General features: G+C 40.4%; 2 protein-coding genes across 5 annotated transcripts in view; both read left to right on the top strand.

Annotated features, from left to right (window-relative positions):
* hoxc11a (homeobox C11a) overlaps positions 1-21,585 on the top strand; it is a 73,936-nt gene that overhangs the window by 29,254 nt on the left and 23,097 nt on the right. For 3 of the 4 annotated variants that reach the window (XR_004795160.1, XR_004795159.1, XR_007030474.1), the window contains exon 2: positions 1,340-1,431. The gene's annotated coding sequence lies outside the window, so the exon portion shown is untranslated. Of the gene's footprint in view, positions 1-1,339; positions 1,432-19,895; positions 20,497-21,585 lie in introns of those variants that run through there. The other variant, XR_004795161.1, reaches the window with a different exon arrangement.
* On the top strand, positions 16,313-19,900 carry hoxc13a (homeobox C13a). Its single transcript, XM_035643934.2, has 2 exons — positions 16,313-17,115; positions 19,272-19,900. Exons 1-2 carry the CDS (start codon positions 16,452-16,454, stop codon positions 19,526-19,528), a joined length of 921 nt encoding a protein of 306 aa, XP_035499827.1. The 5' UTR covers positions 16,313-16,451; the 3' UTR covers positions 19,529-19,900.

The raw sequence follows: 21,585 nt of genomic DNA, 5'->3' as shown, positions 1-21,585 counted from the left end.
GAGGTTTTCTGGATAGATCAAATCTTTGGCCGGCTTGTGGTGCAAGATGAAAATCCGTAAATAACCAAAGTTCTCAGCATTGCAGCATGGATATCTGTTGCACACTTAATAGTAATCTATGCAATACTAATGGAAACGGTTCTCTAGAAACCATTATGTTTTTAGTTTATTTTTAGTTTTTTACAAAGTAGTGTACTGATCACATTGCCATCCACAGTGTGACTTAGTCAGTTTCTAAGACAGCATTTCCTTTAGGTGACTCTCAAGCTGCTTTCAGACGTTCACTGAAGGTTTTCCGGAACCTTTTCCGGCCAGCCCCCTACTAAAATGTCCTGAAAATGTCTGAGTGAGCCCATGTGAGAAGAACATAGCAGGAAAATTCTCTGGAAAGTTTCACAGCTCTACCTAGGTGCCACCCCTCTTTCCGGAAATGTTCCTGCTGTTGTGAATGCGTCTAACTCAGTCAATCTCCTGCTGCGTTCTTCGGAATATGCCCGTAAAATTGGGTCCTTGCCTTTTGCGGAGTTCATGTCTTAAAAATGGCTTCAGTGAAAGTTTTCCTGTTTGCCTGATCAATAGTTTGACACAGCGCGAGGCGTTGCTACAGCTCTGATGGCACAGTGACAAAGAAGGTTAGGGAAACGGTGAACTTCCTGTTTGTTAATGGTCAGGTCAGCACATCGACCTCGGAGTGAAACAGAAACACAAACTTTATGGAGTTGCAAAACTACTGAAAGCCAAATCGAGCATGTTATTTAAAACTGACTCTAGTTTCCTGCCTGACCATTAATATTGAGTCAATCACATTTTCCTATGACAGTGACGCAGCTTGGTTGCTGACACGGACCTTTGAGGCTCAGTTCTGCTCTCTAGCAGAACCATAATATTGTTGATATTGTGCCTGCTGCACCATGTTGCTATAGTGCCATATATATTCAGTTAAATAGTTAGAAGAGTGGCCCATTCCTCCTGTTAAAGATATTGCAAGTTTGCTGTCATCTAAATGGTATTTTTTGGTAAAAAGCGATTTAAATAAAGTATTTATTTATTTATTATTGGTCTATAACCATGTACTGTATGTAAAACACTGTTAATTACAGTATGTGATGTTGCATGGTTTGATTTTGATAGTTATTATTACTTTATTTAGTTGAGTCTTGTGTTCCTGTTGTCTAGGTTGCCACTCGTCCTTGCATTTGGAGTCTGTGAGGCCGAACCTTGACTTCCTGTATTTTACAATGTCCCCCGTGTCGCCGTTCTTACTTCAGTGTCAGCAGTGACTTCTAGAAACAGATTTAATAATTCTGTATATTAATGTATGTTTGATTTTGTTTCTTAGCTGCTGATGTCGTTGCTCGAGGACCTGGCCGGAAGCCCCGAGTTTGAAGAGCCCCACATCTTCTACGTACAGCTGCGAACAAAACCCAGCAGGTAACAGCATCGCAGCGGCCTTTTTAGAATCTTCTATTTACATATGTGGTATTTTTCTATCCAGTGCATACTCTCAGATGAATGCAGACATCACCAGTCATTCTGAATTCCATTCCCATGCATGTTTTATGACCTGCAGTGCAGGCTTACTTCTCTTAGCTTAACTAAACCTGCAGTCAAATAAAAACTTTCACAAAAAAGTGATCCCTAACGGCCAAGTATTTCTCTTTGTGGGTGTTATTTACATGATCTGATTGTGTTGAGTATGAATCTCTACATGTCCTCTCCTGTCGTGGAAACACACTGCTGATGTGCTTCATTGAGGAAATAGACTCTAGAGTTTCTCCATTCATCAGTGTATTGAAACATTTTAGGGAGTTTTTACCTTTTTATAAAATGCACCTTATACTTGCAGTTTTGTATGTACTTAACTAAAATCTGAGTCCTAAATTAGCTAAAACCCTCAGTAGAATTAGAGTTCTGGTGGCTCTAGTAGAAGTATTTTAAAGTTTACTTTTTATAAAACTGCTACTCATTTTAAGTCTTCCTCTCAAACTCACAACCCAGGTTGTCAGCCGCAAAGAAGGCAGACTTGCAGGCTTGTTTTACCTTCTGCATCTATTAGGGAGAGGAAGGGGTAAGGTGAGGAGGGGGGGGAAACCAGTCAGGTTTTATTTGCCCTCTAGCTATAAAATGGATGTAAAATCTGCTGTAGACACTTGGAAGTTGTTGTCAGCGAGGCTGACTCAGCTGTACTTGGAGCACCTCGAAGTTTCGTGTAAATTGTCAGGTGAAGTAGAACTTTCATGAACTAGAAGTAAAAAATTTTTTTACTCAAAACTGGTTTGCTGTAATAAATAAAAAGAGATGAAGTGCAAATTATCTTAACGAAAGTTGGTCATTATAGCAGTAATGAAAATATGATACCAGAATAGTGAAGCAACACCGGAACAAACAAAGCAGAATTATAAGAATGAAAAGCGGGATGTGTAAAAATCATATGCAAAATGAGAGCACTGCAGTTTGGTGTGACATATTTGGAAATAAGACACGGATTCTAGTTTAACTGTCAGACCACTGAAAAAGTAATGGCAAGGAGATGAATTTTATTCCTTTATATTTCTGTCAATACAATGATGAAAACAAGTTCTTACAGAATTGTAATTATTGTATTTGCATTATCAGGTCAACAGAAGACAACATATTCAGTATGCACATGAAGTCTACACTTTTGCAGAGTAAAAATTGTACTTATGATCATCATAGTTGTATATCAAATATAGTAAGACAAATGCTGTATAGTATTTTATATGTATGAAGTACAAGCTGTGTTGCTCTTCTAAAGACAAAAGGGAGGTTCGAAAAAAGGTTGTAGCTTGCACGTACGTTTGGACATAATGTTTGGTCCAAAGATATTTAGATTTGACTTATTTGAACTGCTCGTCTATAACATTTTGCAGATGTAGATGTAGTTTCCCTTTCAATGTCACCAGTCACGTGGAAAGACTTGATTTTTGTTTCTAACTGGTAGATATCCAGTTTTGGAAAAACTCCTCTCTTGTGGTTATGATACCCACACGAGCATGGGAGCAAATTGTAAAAACGACATTTTCCTCGCTCAGTTAACCGGCTGTGCATAAATAAGCACAAACTAAATCTGTCCACCTAGGGAGAATCAATCACTCTGCTGCAGAGGACTCGGTTCAAGTGTGTTTGCGTGAAGGGCTCATGCTACATGAAACAATGCGACTGTGAGAATCTATGTTAGATCTCAGATGTAGTATTTCTAAAGAACTACTTGTGTCCTCATAATGTGCCATTTATATTGTTTGGGCAACACATCACAAGAGGGAAATATTCATCAAATCATTATTGCAGACATGGTCTCCTCGTATTATTCACTATCTAACATATTTTACCATCGTGTGTAGCCAACAGTCATATGATCATTCTGTATTTTAGTTGCAGTGTTGGTTATTTTTAGTTTGAGCAGCCAACGCAGATATTCCCCTGAGCGCTTCACTTTCAAGCACTAATCAGTAACAGAATTTATTAATACATGATCTAACTGTATGTATTTGGCTGCAAATACAATAATAACATAACAACATAACCATCTGTTTGGGTGTGTGATGCTTTGTGATTGCTGATCCAAACTGAAGAAAACACTTAAGAGGTCAATTCCACTATTTCTAATTTACATCATTACTGATTCTGGTACTTATGAGTGTTGAAATATTTTATTTTAATATTTGTCATGTGGCAACTGCAATGGGGAAAGTAAAAATAGACATAATTTTAAAAAAAAGGAATGAATAAGTAAACATGCAATTTAAACGAATAACATATTGAACTTATAAATGCAATTTAAACCGAATATATACCGCGTAGACAGAATATATACTGTAAAATAATTGCACATCAGATATTGAAATTGCACAGTGATTATTAGACAATTAAATTCAGTTAAACCTGAGTGAGTTCATAGCGGATCATGTGGTCGACTGGGAGCAGAGCTTGTTTGACTCTGATCGAGTTGAGTCTTATAAGTCGATGCATAACCAAAAAAAGGAGAGACATTTGATCTGCAACACAAAACTGTATCTTTCTTCCGTGTAAGGCAATATCCAAGGGAATTAAACGCACAAAACCCAACTGAATCTTGGGTTATATTGTTGATGCTGCCATTCTGCATTAAGAGTTGACATGAAATAAAACAAGGTCTGTGGTTCCCGAAAGGATGACGGAAAAAAACAGGGTATCGTTGCTTTATTTATGAATGTATTACTGGTTTAAAAATAAACAGTCATTTTAGCATGTGCAAGGTCTTAGCACCCTACTGTAAGCAATAAACACCCTTTGGCAGATATCACTGCTTGAAAACACTTTGTAGAATAAAAGAGTAGTTGTGTTCTAGTTCATACATTTGCAACCACGTCTCCCAAAGATCACTTCATGTTCTGAGGTATTTTTTTTAGTTGTTTTGCACACGGAGCGTGTTTCATCTCCTGCCACTGTGAAGGCTGTTCCAAAAGCTTCAGCTTTTGTTTCCTGATGTACTTCATGGTGGATTTTCAGGTATTTGTTTTTTGTTGTCCTGTTGAAGAAGCCTGCCTCATTTCAGTTTCATGTTCGTCACTGACTGCAGGAAATTCAAATCCAGAATTTGCCGCTTTTTGGTGGAATCCATTTGTCCCTTTATCCGTGCAATTTCCTATCAGTGGCTGCTAAAAAGCAAATCCCTGAGCAGAATATTTCCACCCCGAAGCTTAACAGTTTACAAATAGTTGATTATGAAGCACTAACATCCTTTCACACCAAAAGTTGATTTCACATTTCATAATATTTAATTTGCCCAAACTTTTGCATACAACTGTGCCCATGCAGCATAATCAGCATATATTTATCACTGAACACTTTAAACAAAATACAAGTATAAAATGTCGAGACAATTATAAACAGTATGCCTTCGGATTTGGAAAATAATCATCATTCAGTAAAAAAAAAAGAATATTATTCTTGTTTTGTCAATGAAAAGAACTTCTTTGTATCCATGACACTTAAACCAAATGCTGTTTCAGGAGTATTCAAGATATAGTTTTGACGTTACTGTGATAAAGTCGAAGTGTAAACAACAGTTCTGAAGGAGTCTTTGATGCTCGTTTCGTAGCCTGTGACTCGCATCTGGCTCCAGCTTAAAAACTGACCACCTGATCAGACGCGTAGTTTTAACAGCCACTGTCTCGCCGTCCGTTCAGTCTGTTGCTTCAGGGACGTAATTTACTTAGTTTATTAAAGTCTGGATGACAAAACATTGAATTGCTTGTAATAAACTCTACGTGTGTCTTCTGTCCCTCGGACCAGACTTCCCCAGATTCCTGGCCAAATTCAGTTAAACTAAATAATTGCTCTTGCGTTTACTCTGACTTGAATCAAGGTCACAAACAAATAATTCTACTTTGGGATAATCCCAGGAGAGTTACAGATGTTTTTTGTTTTTTTGATCACCAGTATTCATTATGAAAATCATGATTATAAGAAAATTTTAGAAACTTCCTAACATAGAGGTTCTGTTTATTTATAGTGTGATTTGGCTCATATTGAGTTTAAAGTTTGACTGTTTGAGATTAAATTCATGAATAGAATTGTCATGTCCTTTGCTTCAAATGTTGTGGTTGCTTTGATAGCCAAAGTGCAGTTTGATCTGTACACACAAACACACACACACACACACACACACACCTCAAAAAAGATGCAGCTGGTGTTTTAGCTTCTCAAAACTATTCATCATTTTTTGATTGATTAATACCAGCACTTCTCCTGGACCTTGGTTAACTATCTGCCGATGGGTACGTGTATTTTGGTAGTTGGATTTGGAATATTACTATGTAATGTGTTGTTGTAAATGTTAATTATTTTTTATTATTAATTATGCCACAATAAATAAATATTGAATGATTAATTTGATATTTAATTTCCTTCATCTTCTTCCACACACTTTGTCTGTCCCAATGTTGGATTAGAATATATTCATTTTTATTGTTTTGTGTTATTCTTCGCATTATTAGTCAACAGGTTAAAATTAGTCTCATGGCCTGATGTCCCACATTAATTTGTCCCCTGTATCTTAGTCTTGTAATGATTGCCTTATAACTACATGTTAAACCCTCTGACGCATTTAATATCTCACCGATGCGGATTATTTTACAGCCTCTTCGATCGTTAATTATGCAGTTAAATGAAAAAAAATAATTAAACATCTGATGCACCGATGCACAACAACAGTTGCACAACCCCGGTTACGAAGTTTTGGAGTTCTGTTGGCTCCTCCATAAAATCCCACGCAGGAGAATGTGGTCGTTCATCGCGTTGTTACTCATCTGAATATGTTAATAGAAGTGCTGCTGTTTTTTAAATTTTTTTTTTACCTTACCTGGTTTATATGTGCAAGTGTTAAAACTAAAATAATTTTGCAGAGTAGATGGCTGTAAAATTAAACATCACAACTTGAAACAATAGAATTCAAAACGCAGAAAAAGGCGAAACCAAGTTTGGAAATCTAATTACGATATATTAGTTTAATCATTTCTCTATATTTATCTTTACAAATACCTCAAGTTTGACTGAATTTGTATTCAATAACTTCTTTTTAATGAGTTCACGTTAGTGAGAATACGAATAATGAATGATAAATATTCAGTGGTTAGCAGATAGTTAAGAAACTGTTTCACACGTGATTCTGCTGGTAAACGATGCAGGGCGATATTGACATGTTTGGGAAATGAAAAAATAATCCAATTTATATTGGAATCTGATTTAATTGGTTGCCGCTTAAGGGGGAATCCCAAAGTCCAGTCGCAATGTCCTATGTCATTCAAACGAATAATTGAGATAATTATCGTTCAACTGAGATAATTATCAATCAACTGCTTTTGCACATGATCATTTACAGATAATATCAAAGTCAGTCCAGGCAGAGTCTGTCGTGAATGCTCCATTTGTCAATAACCGGAGCCCGCTCTGTAGCTGTTGATAAGATTTTTTTCGTTTAGGCTCGGGGGTTGAATGGGAGCTTTTTTCCAGTTTTGTTGGATTTGGACTCTGCTGATATGCGAGCAGCTACTGTTTTGCTTTACGAGCGAGGTGAGGGGTGTCCTCAGCTCCGTCTGAACACGGTGACTTTGAACTTGAACTCCCGTCTCTTGCTCATCTTCACAACGCCGCAATACATCGGCACTAGTGAACCTGCACTAATTATTTTGCCCGTGGATTCATTTGCCTCGTTGGCCACATCGATCCATCACCTCTAATTTGGGGCCATGCGCGTTTGGGGTGGCGCATGAGAGATGAGGAACATTTGGGGCGAACTGTCGATTCTCTGTTGTGCAGCAGGTGACGGCACAAACGCCATAATATGCCTCTTTCTGCGTCTAATTTAACCCAGAGCTTCACTTCTTCGCCTTCACTTTTTTTCCCGCTGGTTTCCGAGAACTACAGTGGGCTGAAGGAAGTTTTAACTGAGACATGTGGTATCAAAAATTTGGATGAATTGATGTTGGCCATCGAACAATGTTTTCAAGCCAAGTGCTGGTCATCAGGCTGCAGGACATGATTATCACCTGTCAAATAGTGAGATGCCCAAATACGCGCACATGAGGGATCTGGCTAAATCATGTAGAATAGGTCTGTTACTTACCGAATATTGCTCTTTAAGGAAAAATCCGTCGGAGTGCACATTTGATATTTGTCTGCCAGTTCAATGGAAATGTTGCCATAGAAAAATTTCAAAATGTCTAATCTTAACTTGGATGTGTATTTTCTTTTCTCGCTGTTTGTGTGGGTTGGTTTGAGGACAGCAGTTAATAGATTGTTTTGTCTGGATGCAAAGTGTTAGTTCGACCACTTCGTTGTGCGTCTATAGCGTGAGAAGTGTTTAGGCGGAGGGATGAGTCAATGGTTGCGTAAGTAGCACGTGTATGTTTAATTGCAGGTAAAGACGCGTTGGGAAAGATCACATAGTTACACAGAGACATTCCTCCAGTCTGTAGGAAAGTTATACCATTGTCTTTAGGATTATCCAGAATCAGCTTCGCTACACCAAAATTTATATATATATATATATATATATATATATATATATATATATATATATATATATTTTTTTTTTTTTTTTCAAGGTCACCTTCACTAAGGGGGGACAACGGGCTGCATTCTGTTTTAATTGACTTGTACTTTGCGAATTAAACCGGATGAATTCTGATTTTCCGTCTGCGGTTTCAGCATCACTTTTCAAATTTAGAATGAAAAGTCAAATTTACGCTTCTAAATATATAATTCGTATGCCTCCTCTAAATATTCTCCTTTGTTGGTACAGTCGAGGTGGCAACAAAAGCCAGACACATGTCTCTGCTTGATTGTATCACGATTCACTTCAGCGTCCACACAACATGGCTGCTTCTCCAACTTCTTAAAACGTGTGATTTTGTGTGATGAACCTGCGTTTTAGCAGCAGCAGCAGCAGCGAGGTTTCAGTGAAACTCTCCGCAGCGCAATGTGTCGTATACAAAGAGGCTCCTCGCACGACATCTCCAGAAACAGTTTGAATGAAAAACAGTAGGTGTCTTGTACCTTTTTACCTTGTTGATATGATTCAGAGTGTGTGCGGGCTCCATGTGCATCATTTCACCTAACTCCATCCATCACAACGCGTTAAACAAGCTGCTGCAGACATCACTCCCTAGTCCGCAGCTCTTCATACAGTCACTGTTGTGATCACGACTCAAGCTACTGGACCAGGAAGTCGTTGTCCTTCAATTCGCTTCCTGTGAATTTCTAGGATTTTTTTTTTTAACTTTGTGGTCTTTAAGCGAAGTGGGCTTCACATAGTGGGCTATTAAAACAAACCATTCACCTACACCAAGATTATAAAAAGACAACATTTTAATCTACATGCTGCTTTACTATTAATTGTATTGTGTCAAAAATCTAATGCATAATATAGTTTATTGCAAAGGTTTTGGGATAATGTAAATGTACAAAACGCAGCACAGGAAGTGATTCATTCTGAATAACATGACGGCCACATTTAAGAATGAACAGATCATGGGTGAGATGATTCGACGAACGAAATGTGTGAATAGGTCTTTTAGTTTGTACAATAATAAAGGAAGCAATTTAAAGGATAAGAGTTGTATCTGCGTAGTGCTGTGATTTCGTTCGTATTTTCCATACTATCATCTTTCAGGAAACAAAAAACTGATTTCATTCAAAAAAACAGTTTCACTGTCGGGACACGTTCATAAATACCTTTTTAACTGAGACCAAATATTTCTCAGCAGATCATTTAGTGGCGTGTTAAGCTCACAAATATTCCTAGCTGGTGTCGTCGGATCTCCTTCAGCATTTCTGACACATGTTCTGCATTTGGACATTTTGAAAAGCTGCGTGTTGCCTCTTATGAATCCCCCTAAGTGTCGAGGAAATATGTGAGTGAACACTTAACGCAAGCCTCAAGACTTTTGGGAAGAAGCGCTCGGAGAATAGAGACTTTTATTGATACAGATTTTCATTTCCCAGTTTCCTTCCGCGTCGCTGGATCAAACGCACTTCGCCTGAAGCTGCTTGTGCAAAAAAAAAAAGAAAATAAAAGAAATCTGATTCTATAATCTTTTACGGTTTGATCAAAATGACTCCTGATAGTCACATTTAAAACACACGTGTTGAGGCTTAAGAACTTTCTGTTTTCCAACCTGTTTTTTTGGGGGGGGGGGGGTCCTCGTCAGTTATAGTTCCATAAAGATCACTTTCGGAACCATCGGAGCGTAAAACACTTTAAAATAAAAACATGCACCTGCACTCGTGTGATCCCTCTGAGTTTCGCCTGTGTATGTGCAGTTTAAAGCGCTTTTTACTCTTTGAGACAAGGAGCGAGGTGATTAATGATGAACGTGTGTGTCTTTTGTTTTGCTGTCTGGACGGATGGAGCGACCGCCTCTCTTAACTTGAACTTGGACTTCCGACGAGACGCGTCAATCTGTGGATTTATTTCGTCGGCTCTCTCTCTCTGTGTGTCTGCTCTGCCCTCCGCACTGCAGCAGGGAAAGATTTAAGATTTCTATTTGAGACAGCGATAATCCAAAATTTGAGACACACACACACACACACACACACACACACACACACACACACACACACGAAGAGCCTATTTGTAGATTTATTAAAATATTGAGCATGATTGCGTCTCGCCCACGATATTGATGGCACATCGTAGTCATCTTCTTTTGGGGCCACTTTAATTCAAAAGTGTTCATTTGGAGGCATTTTTGTTATTTAAGTAAATACTCATTTGGCGAACATGCGCATACGGTGCCATGCATTTCCAACCTTGTCCATACTAGGATTATAAAAAAGGAGACTTATCTCCGTTGTTATATGTTGTGAGGAAATCACCAGCATAAGAAATTACCCATTTATATATATATATATATATATAAAATCATGTTCATGTAAACTGAGAGACATTATGCGGATGTTTGAGGTGTAAGTGTTGTATTCTCGAACAGATGTAATCGCAGGCGCACGGCTTTTCCGCAGAATGGACACTAGTATAGCACTTTGAATTGAGACCCAACCTCGCAGTCAGGATTGAAAAAAAGAACCACTGAAATTTTAGTAAGAATATGATAAGTATACTAAATAAAAGTCCTGTAAAGCCCGTTTTGTGTTTTGTAAATCATCTCTGGCCTGGCTGCAGCGGTCGTTTGCCAACCTGCCCTCTGTCCTCATGGGTGCGGCTTTATTTTGCGGTTAACCCGCAGTCCTCCCCTTCTACAGTCCATACCTGCTCCTGGGTGACTCGAATCTGAGGTAAATTAGGCCTCCGGTGTAGTGGAGGTAGTGTTTTCCATTGCATCATCAGCACTAATGACACACGACCACTATATTACTGTATATTATCAGTGGCAAATAAAAAAAATGCAAACCTCTTGGTGGTTATCATAAAGACACCATCCACAAACATGAGCAGAAATATACTTTAGTTTCGGAGAAGCCTCCAGCTCGAAACTCGACACTTTGTGTCCTCTGCTCACTGTATGACGTTTCACGAATACTTCAGATAATTTCGCCCTTGCTCGGCACATTGTTGTAGATATTTGTTTCTTTTAAATCATTAAAGTTGCTCCGAATACTGTCGTCGTGAGAAGTCACAGATGCAGTGGGCCAGTGGACCTTTTTTACATTTTATTTTTACATTTTATTTTAAATTCTGCTTATGCATTTGCAGCAGGATCTTCTGTGAAAATGTGTCACTGAAATGTGGGTCTTGTCGAGAGGTGGACTTGGAAGCAAAACGCACCCAGTATCTATTTACGCAAATGAACGGTTGTGTTTTGAACGTCTCTCTCATGCTTCACTGTATGGTCACATCCTTCTGTTTGTCACGCACCGACGCCGCTCTGCCCTTGTCGTCATGTATTTTTGACCACGGATTTGACATTTTTTCATGACAAAAATCACATGGCACGCAGCGGCCTGGCTGCTGGCATGGACGTGCAGTGGTCCGGGCTTCTTTATGACTATGAACATTTTTGATCGTAAATTAAAGCCAGTCGGCGACAGAGGAACGGCAGACTGAGGTGCTGTTTTAGTTTTGTTGGAATGTTTTTCATGACAGTGGACTGCTCTGGTACGAGAGCGCGGGCGCGCGCGCGCGCGCGCGCACACACACACACACACACACACACACACACACACACACACACACAGGCAGCATACAGTAATACACTTACAGAAAATTTGCTATTTTGCAGAATATAGTGTCCTTTAAGCCTTCGTGCAAAATATATGTAAAGCACCACAACAGGGGCTCTGCCTCTAAGAGCAACTTGCAAATGAACATCAGTTTTGATTTATATGAGATTAACGAAGCCTCTGTACTAGAGTCTGATTTTTGATCCACTTCATTTTGTTCAAACAATGAATGTATCTGTTATTCCACTGAGTTTTATAAACTCAAAATCTTCTCATCCTCATGTTTCACATGCACAAAGACTATTATTGGCCTTTTACAGTTATAATGTGCTCGCTTTGTTTTGTTTCGGTTGATGTAGTCCAGGGTTTGGTGAGATTACCAGTTGTTTTACTTCGAACAAAGAGAAGCGGTATCTGCTCAAAGCCGTGAGCCGGAAGCTGGCTATAGAAACTCGTAAACATAAACCTAACCTGATATCAGCATGCATGGCGCAGACTTCACCTGCAAGCTGTCAACACAGTTTTCCATCGCCACTGCATGCGCCTCTGCAGAGACCGTGCACCCGGGGACTCGCATCACTCCAGACTGAGATTATGTTTGAGAAATAGGTGCATCCATTTTTTTTTACCACGGCTTTTTGTGACATTAACATTGGAAAAGAAACGCGGAGATTATCTGTCAGTAAGTCATTTCTGTCCCTGAGTTATGTAGCCGGTAGCTTCTCCCTAAATCAAGGCAGAGACAACTGACAAATGTGACAGTTTCCACTGGTCTGTTTGGTCGCTGTGTCAATATTTGAGTAAGAGATGTATGCTTTTTAGAATTAAGAATGATTATAGAGTTAGTATACTTTCGATGTAGTGCAGGATCAAAACAGCCAAATGCGACCCACACTCTGTCTACTAATACAAGGGCTTATTCTGCCTGACTCAGATCCACCGGCTCGGTCATGTGCACATGAGGTCAGTTCGTGAGAGTGAAAGCCGCAGGTAGGCTGCGTTTAAGAAGGGATGGATGCTTCCCCCCTCCCCCACAAACATCCGCCTCAGGCGGACTCCCTCTCTCTCTCGCTCTGTCTGGGAGGACATGTCTGGTTGTCAAGATATTTACAGCAACACATCATGGCTGCTTGTCAAGATACTGATAGTTGTTTCTATTAACAGGTCCTGGAATGAGTGAAACCTGCAGTGCAGGAGGAATATTTCACTCATCCTGGCAGATAGTTTAACGCTTTTTTTCAGGAACATGTCAAATAGAAGAATGGAAAGGGAGGAATATTTGTTAGAAATATATGCTTTGCTCCAAACATGTTGAGCAGAAAAGTCTGCAGTGTTCGAGCAGCAGACGCCATGTCGAAGTCTGACACGTCGCAGTGCACAAAACAGTCAACGTTTATTTCATGCTGATGCAGAAAGTTTTCCTCTGTGACAAACAAACTGTTGTTTTAATGGCGCCCATGGCTAGTCTAAACATTTTATCTCATATTGGAATTTAATTTTGTTTTGGAGTTGGTAATATTGACAGCCACGCGACTAATTTAACATTTAGAAATCTTACGTAGCCACGGGAAATTTAAAACGTAAACAATAGATTATTTGCCACGTGATTCAAAACGTTTTGGTATAGGTAATGAAAACATAACAACTTTCATATCAATTGTCCGTCTTAAATATTGTATATTGGTTGTTAATTAATGAATTAATAGATATCACATTCATCGATAGTTTGGATTGTGACATTCAACGTAAATCTGCTTGGCCATGTGAAACTTGAATATGCGTAAACTTTCAACAATTACTCCCATCCTTTAATAATCCATATGTCTACAAACTTGTTCACCGCCAGTGAAAGATGATGAGAACCAAAGTGAATTATTTAAGTTTGATATCTTTCACAATTAATGCCAATATGTTTTTCTGCAGCCTGGCAAACTGACTAGTGTCGCTGGTCTTCTTCTGGTTTTAAAAAGGAGAGATGATGTCGCAGGACATTGCGCATTTTTCGCTGTGACATTAATGCACCAGAATCTCTGATATTTGAATATTAATCTAACGGTGAATTTGCTGTCACTATAACTGTGTTATAATCGTATTAGTTCCTGCAGAAGTTAAAAAGGGAAAACACTATTTCTGAATTGCCAGAATATGTTCAGGATTATTATGCTTTTTTCCCCCCCTTTTCCCTGAATCATTAATTTTACGCCTCAGTTTCGGTGAAAACCACTGAGGGGCTTAATATTATTGCAACACGAAGTGTATAATCAAACCATAATTCTTTCATTTTCTTTTTTCTTTTATCTGAGGGGTCTTCGCTGCTCATTTCACCAACGCTACATCACCCGCGTTTCCCTTCAGGACGAAACCTATACATTTGGAGATAATATGGAATTCGGGCGAATTTAAAACAAGATGCACCAAACTTATAATAACACACTGTCGTTCATAACTCGCAAAAAAAGAGAAAAGAATGGCGTCTCATCTCCCAAGGTCTGAACTTTCATGGAAAATGTTCGTTAGGAAAGCGCCGGTCTCCTGTGGCTGAAAAGCTGTCAAATTCCTGATCCTTCAAATAAAACACACGGGATTAGGCCTGTGTGGAGTTTCTCTCCCTCTCTTCGCACAGCAAACATTTCAGAGTAGGGGGTTACGAACTAACAGCTAGTTTGCATGCATACTCGTACTAGTGTGAAGTTCATTCTTGTCTGTCTAGACTCTGATTACGACCCTGTTTGTCTGCGGTTTTTTTTACCTTGACCTTGGACTTCCGTGCAGCTGCCGCTCGGATGAGCCCTTCGTAGTTGTAATTTAGTTTGAGACAAAAGAGCCATAGTCCCTGTCCGAGGAAGGACAAGGGGTCCAGCTTCCCCCTTTAGTGCACAAATGCCCAACGGTGGCCTGATTATTCCCAAGGCGGCTCAGCAGCGCAAAGAAATGTTGATAAACTAAAGCTCTCTTCGTGGGGCAGCTTGTATCCTGCTTCATGGGTGACTCATGGGATAGGCATCCCAAAAAGCCTGTTTAGACGACACTTTGTGGACCTTTCCCATCGGTAATATAACAAAGCAAAACATACAGTCAAGTTTTAAATATTAACCCAGAGGTGGTTTTTTTAGTTTTATTTAAAGAAAGTGCTTCAGAGGAGAGGGGGCAGAGGGATTTCCGCAACCGCTGTGATGGTTGGGGCCTGGTGACGAAATAAGACGTTTTAGATTTTTTGCAGAGGGTTTTAGTCAGTGTCCGTGTCCTTCAAATCTGAAGGAGGACCCGAGTTTAAATAGTAGTAGGGGGTTTCTGTGGGGGAAAAGTCCGCATATTGTACGCATGGCGTTTAAATAAATAGGCGAAGCTCTGCAGCCTGTACACTCAGCTGAAAGCGGAGCCTTGTTCCTGATATTGTAGTCAGCATCCACTTGAATAGAATGAATGAAGGGCTCATAGTAAAACAAAAGTATCACATGTAGTCGTTTAATGGTCACTTCAATTGTCACGTGTCGCTTAAATGTATTTTGGGCTTGAAAATGTTTGCCTGAACATATACTGAGGGATGTGTGTATTGCATTCACCGTTGGTATTAACTGCAGTTATAGCTGGAAATTAAAGATTTTGTAGAGTTTGTACTGAAATGTAACTTGCAACGACGGTATATTACCTGCAATGGCTTTCACCTCGTCCTGTGGCTGTTATACTGCAGCAACACTCATTCAGCACATTCAACGTGGCTAATACTAAAACTCCTAGTTCTGCATCACACACACACACACACACACACACACACACACACACACGCACACACGCACACATCAAATTATCTATTTTCACCTGACCGATCAGCTTAAAATGAATCACGTCGTGCCAAAATGTTTGGCGTTGAATCTGCTATATTTAGCTTCCACGGTATCAAACTCTGAAAGCCATCCTTTCTATTATTATTATTATTATTATTATTATTATTATTATTAATGATTATTTTCTGCTAAAAAGAAATACCCCACAGCCTGGATTGGTCACAGAACGTCACCTCAGCATGTTTATAGGTGACCCAGTGGAAGTTAAATATGGGTTTAAAGGAAATGCGTCCTGCAAAAAAAAAAGAGACTTGATAAGATTGGAGGGTTTAGAGATGCAGATTTTCTTCGTCAACGTCTGTATTCTCCTTATACTTTTGTTTCATGGTAGACATTCAATTTACAACGGAGCAGGGATTCCAGATTAAATCGCCTTTTGTTTATATTACTTTGAATAATCAAACAAACCTCAGACGGAACATAATGCTCCCAACAAGCAGTAAACCAGGTCAGACACAGAGTGTGCGCTCCGAAGCCTTAGAAGCAAGTTGGGGGAAAAGAAAAATTAGCTTTAAAAAATGTAATTATGAATATATATTGTAAAATTTCCCATGTATCAACTTTGACATGTATCATGTGCGATAATATTTTCTGGCGCTCGGGAGTCGGCCAAATTTCACAGGTTGTTTTCGTTTGAGAGTATCCCTTTAAGGGTGCGGGTCTGGCTGATTTGAGCCAATGATATGACTCGATATTCCGCAGGAAAAAACTGTGACATGCGAGGCAGTGGGTCTTTAAAGGGCTGCTCAGCCCCAACTCACAAGCCCAATCTCATAGGACTCGTTAGCGTATCACGTGCCAGATTCTTAATGAAGTGGACATACAGGGGCCCGGTGTGCGCATGCGCTCGGTGTAAAATGTAGTTGGAAATGAGGTGTCCGTCTTGGAGTAGTCGACTTTTAAAAAGCATCGGCAGCCCCTGATATGACGACTTCGCTGGTTCTGCATCCACGCTGGGCGGACACCTTGATGTACGTTTATGAAAAAAGCCCGAATGACAACAACCCGAATAAAAGCCAAACAATGGAGGGACTGAGCGGTAATTGCCCTGCGACCCACTGCAGGGACCTGATGTCGCACCCCGCGCTGGGACGACATTCTGGCACCATCGCGACCCACCAGGGCTCCGTCTACTCGGATATTTCCTCTCCGGACACCGGCCGGCAGTGTCCCGCTCCGCAGACATCGTCAAGCGCCTCTTTGAGTTACGGTTATCCCTTCGGAAACCCATATTACGGCTGCAGATTATCTCACTCGCACAACGTGAACTTGCAGCAGAAGCCCTGCTCGTACCATCCCGCCGAGAAATATGCCGAGCCCAGCACAGCGCTGCCCACGGAGGAACTGTCGAGCCGGGCGAAAGAGTTCGCCTTCTACCCGAGTTTCGCCAGCTCGTATCAGGCTGTCCCTGGATATCTCGACGTGTCGGTGGTGCCTAGTATCAGTGGCCACCCTGAACCGCGGCACGACGCCCTGATCCCCATGGAGGGCTACCAGCACTGGGCTCTCTCCAATGGCTGGGATGGGCAGGTGTACTGCTCCAAAGACCAAACGCAGTCAAGTCATCTTTGGAAATCACCTTTCCCAGGTATGGAAAAATCTGTTTGATCATTTTTAATAAGTGTCAAAAACAAGCTGGAACTTTTATATAAGTATTGTAGGCTTCTGGTAGCCTACCGGTGTCATCACATTGAAAAAGCTATTTCAAATCTAGTCCGATAACTTTATTGGCCTCGGATGTTGTGGTTATAGGATTTTTTGTTACTGTGTTTAAGTGCCAATATCAACTTACCAAGAAGTCCAGGGAAACAAACAAATGTGCTGAATAAACACAACTGTCAGTCCCAGTGCCACTGATCAAATGTCCTTTATTTGATTTGAGACAATAACCTGTCATCATATTCTTCACTTTGACCTGAAACAAATGATCAACATTTTCTTAGAAACGTGCGTAAAAACGAGGAATACTCAAAATTCAGGGGTTCGAGGAGCTTTTTCAGCTGCTGCAGGACTTTTTTGTAAGTTGAGAGCGTTTACTGTCGGAAGGTATATGCAGGGATTTTTGTTTTCCTCCTTTGGAGTCATATGGTGAGTTTCAGTCAGCACGTCAAAAGGGACACCGGCGCAAACCTTTGCCCTCTGTGTGACAATATAGCGCCTCAGCTAGCTTCCTGTCACCCACTGCGCCCTGTCCACTGTCTTCTGCATGTATCAGGATCCATGTGTCCAACATTCAAAGACCTCATGCATCACGTCACACAGATTATCCACAACCATTTAACATTCCACTCTAATTCAGGATCGCCCCTTTCGCTTTACTCACTATCACACAACATGCATGACATCTGATAATAGACCGGGGGCTCGACCAGGATGCAGTTTACAGAGTGTTTACTACATCTCTTATTTTTACCACGAGGGGTTTATTATCTTTGCGAAAACTCAAGTGTTTTAAATTTGCTGTTCCCAGTGCTAAACTGAACTCCCCCACACCCCCCCCCCCCCCCCCCCCTTTTATATCGAAAATGCGCAAGCCACGCAAGCAGGGGCACGCAGTCAAATGCGCGCGCACACATGCGCAAAAACACGAGCGCGCAATGTCAGTATTTTCTGACTCTTCGCGGAACATATAGACACATTGACACGCACAAACTGTTTTGCTTTAAAAATAAACAACATAAAAATATAATAAACGCCATCCAGCTAACATAATGAGCCATAAGTGACAGCAACGACATGATGAAGGTGATGTTTGAATGTCCACTGGCCTACATTAACAGACCATCATCTTCTCATATGTGATCAGGAGGTGTGGGGAAATATTCTCAACCCCTGACTGTAAAATTACACGGGGGTAAAAAGCCTCACAGCTTGCCACTATTGCTAAAGGTATTGCCTTACTTGTCCTGTCATGTTTCCCATTGGCTGTAGGTTGCACTCAGCTCCAGTCTTGCAGAAGGGTGCAATCACAGAACTTTGCTTCCCTGAACAAATAGACCCTTAGGTATCCACTGCCAAAAGATTCGTTGGCTTTAAAATAATAATTTAGAAAGAACACAGTGGAAAAGGAAAACAAAAATTCCTGCAGTTTAGGGAGAAAAACAGGAAAGTATCTGAAAATGGTAAAGTTAATACTTAAATGACGTGTCGCGCGTCAAACTGACGTGATTATTCCAAACTCAAGGCTGTTCTATCACCGTCAGTTTGGTTTCCAGGCTCTTAATTCTCACATCTAACCAGGCGCTGGACAAAGTTTTGCCTCCACATTGAGACTTATTGTAGTTTATACTTCTATCCACCCCGTAGTTTAATTAAACGCATCAGAGATTTCCCCGAGATACCATTTTACAAGCTTTGTAGTTGTATAGTGTAGCAGATATGTAACCAGCAGATTAAATATTAACCAGAGAGAGCGAGAGAGAATAAAAAGACCACGGTTCATTGGAAACAATATACAGTTTGTAGTGGTTGTAACCTGATAGTGTTTGTTCAGCAACAGAGAGAAACGATGGTCCGTCAGCGTGCAGTGATATTTACATGTATATGTCAGGTGCACCTGAGATCCTGACTGCAGCAACTTTTCTGTTGTGTACCCCTATGCCCCACCCCTACACACACAAACACACACACACACACACACACACACACACACAAAATACATACATATTTAGATATTAGATTTCATGAATTGAAACACTGCAATGTTTTTGCGCAAAATCTTACATTTTCCTTTTTTTGGTACAGATGTTGTTCCACTGCAGCCCGAGGTCAGCAGTTACCGTCGTGGGCGTAAAAAGCGCGTCCCGTACACTAAGATCCAGCTGAAGGAGCTGGAGAAGGAGTACGCAGCCAGCAAGTTCATCACCAAAGACAAGAGAAGGCGCATCTCGGCCGGCACCAACCTCTCGGAGCGCCAGGTCACCATCTGGTTCCAAAACCGGCGAGTCAAGGAGAAGAAATTCGTCAGTAAATCCAAGAGCAATCACATGCACACCACTTGATGAGATCGGCGACCTTCCACGTGCAACTCGTACCTTCCAAAAACATCATACCATATTTTACCTCCTGCATCGAAAGCTGTGGCTGAAGAACATTTTGGCTTTTTTTTCTTCCTTTTTTTTTCTCATTTTCTTTGTAATTTCAGTTCCATCGCCTGCATCGACCACGCCACCATGCCCCCTGTTCTCAAGTTAGAGATGATGCTCTAAAAACTGTGAAAATATCCGAGATTTCACTTCACATTTCTTTTATATGAATGTACATATATAAATATATAATATTTAAAATATCTGTATTTCAAAGACAAGTATTGCGTGTTCATTTTTCTTCTCATTCTTTTTTTCTTCCCCCAAAACTAAATCTCAAAAGGATTGATGACATGTCTAAGACTTGCAACTGGCAGATCATCGTTTGGTGTCATTTGAGAAAGATCATCGCCGTTTGGACAAGAAGTGTTGTGGCATCATGACACGGCGAACTTGCGACTTCAACTTTATAAGACAAAAAGCTCACAGAGACGACTTTCGGGAGAGAGAATGATTCTTTTCATTTTTCCGTTAATTCCTTCTGAATTTCAGAAGTTCTGTTCCTCTGTGGGGGGTTTGTTCATTTAAGCCTGCTAACAAAGGCTGCTATGTTGTTAATCTGTATAGTGCAATGCCTTTATTATTTAATTCATATTATCTAGTATGGCAGAGCTTGTAAACTAGAATATCCCATGACCAGTATGTTTTTCCTTTATCAGTGAAGGATTCTGTCATGCAACTGGAATGATTGTAAGCCATTAAAAAGTCAGTGAGTATTACCCATAAATGCACAATCGTTTCATTTTTCTTTTCGTTTTGGTCTTTGTTAGTGTATAGCGTTGGAGCTGATCACACGCCTTGTACGAAGCCTGTAATTTCTACTTGCGTGCAGTATGTGAACTGTATTGTGCTGTTGAATTGCGTCCTGGTAACGTGTTTCATAAATAAATGATGATTATGAAAATGCTCAAATATCCAAGTCAATCAGCCATATCCCCACGTGTGCAGCATTTCCTTTCGTTTCGAATTACACCGGTGTTGTGGAGGAGCTCAAGCCCCCGAGCACGGTTGTCTCCCTCAGCCCGAGTTCATAACATCAGCACAGTTTCACGTCGCGAAGCGCTCGATGAAGACATAGTGGTGCATCCCGGAGTCTTGTGAATGGAAACAGGGGATGACACCGTGATTACGCGTGTTTAGTGCGCAGCAATGCGCCATTTTTTCCTGACACTTGAACATGAATCATCATATTTGGACTCGGTCCTCGATCCAGATATATAACTAATACGACTTGCGGGTGTTTGGAGAAAACACTTGGCGGGGTGTGAGAAAGTTACTCGCTGTATATCCAAATGTACCCCACCGTCCCTCCCTCCACCCACTGCGTTTTTTAATCAAAGTTAAAGCCAAAGCTGTATTACCTGTCACTTGGCAGGAGTTCAACTGGCAGGAGCATTGCAATTGGAAAATGCAAATCGAGCGGTGTGTACGCCTCAGCTCTCAGAAGCACGTCGTCGGTTACCGCAGATTGTGTCCCATATCCCAGAGGTATACATTTGTTCTTGGTGTTGTCTAATAACACGAACATTTAAAGATGCACCCTGTTAGAATGGAATCTATTTCTTTTTTCTTTTTCCACGACACCATCCAGTGGATATGAAGCTTGTCGAGACGATGATGTTTTCTGTAAGATATTAACGGTACATGCAGCGAATTAAAAAGACGAGTCCCAAATTCGTACATTTGCGTAAATGTATTTTTTTGCAGCTGATGATGCGTCGTGCAGCAACTCGCCTCCAGTATGTACTGACATTTTAAAAAAAAAAGCACAGGTACATTTTTGTAGTGAACTTGGGGGGTGCACTTTATTTATATATACATGTATTAATATTGACAATGATATCGCCCACATACTCGCGAGGATCAGTCCACAAAATAGTCAAGTCTCTACTTTTCCTTACGAACTCTCACATTTTGTATATCACAGGAAGTTATTTTTCTTAAATTACATATACGGATGAGTCTTAAGTATA

The sequence above is a fragment of the Scophthalmus maximus genome, chromosome 3 (assembly GCF_022379125.1).
Source record: "Scophthalmus maximus strain ysfricsl-2021 chromosome 3, ASM2237912v1, whole genome shotgun sequence".
In the NCBI taxonomy this organism is placed as follows: Eukaryota; Metazoa; Chordata; class Actinopteri; order Pleuronectiformes; family Scophthalmidae; genus Scophthalmus; species Scophthalmus maximus.
This window is presented reverse-complemented; position numbering and strand designations above follow the sequence as displayed.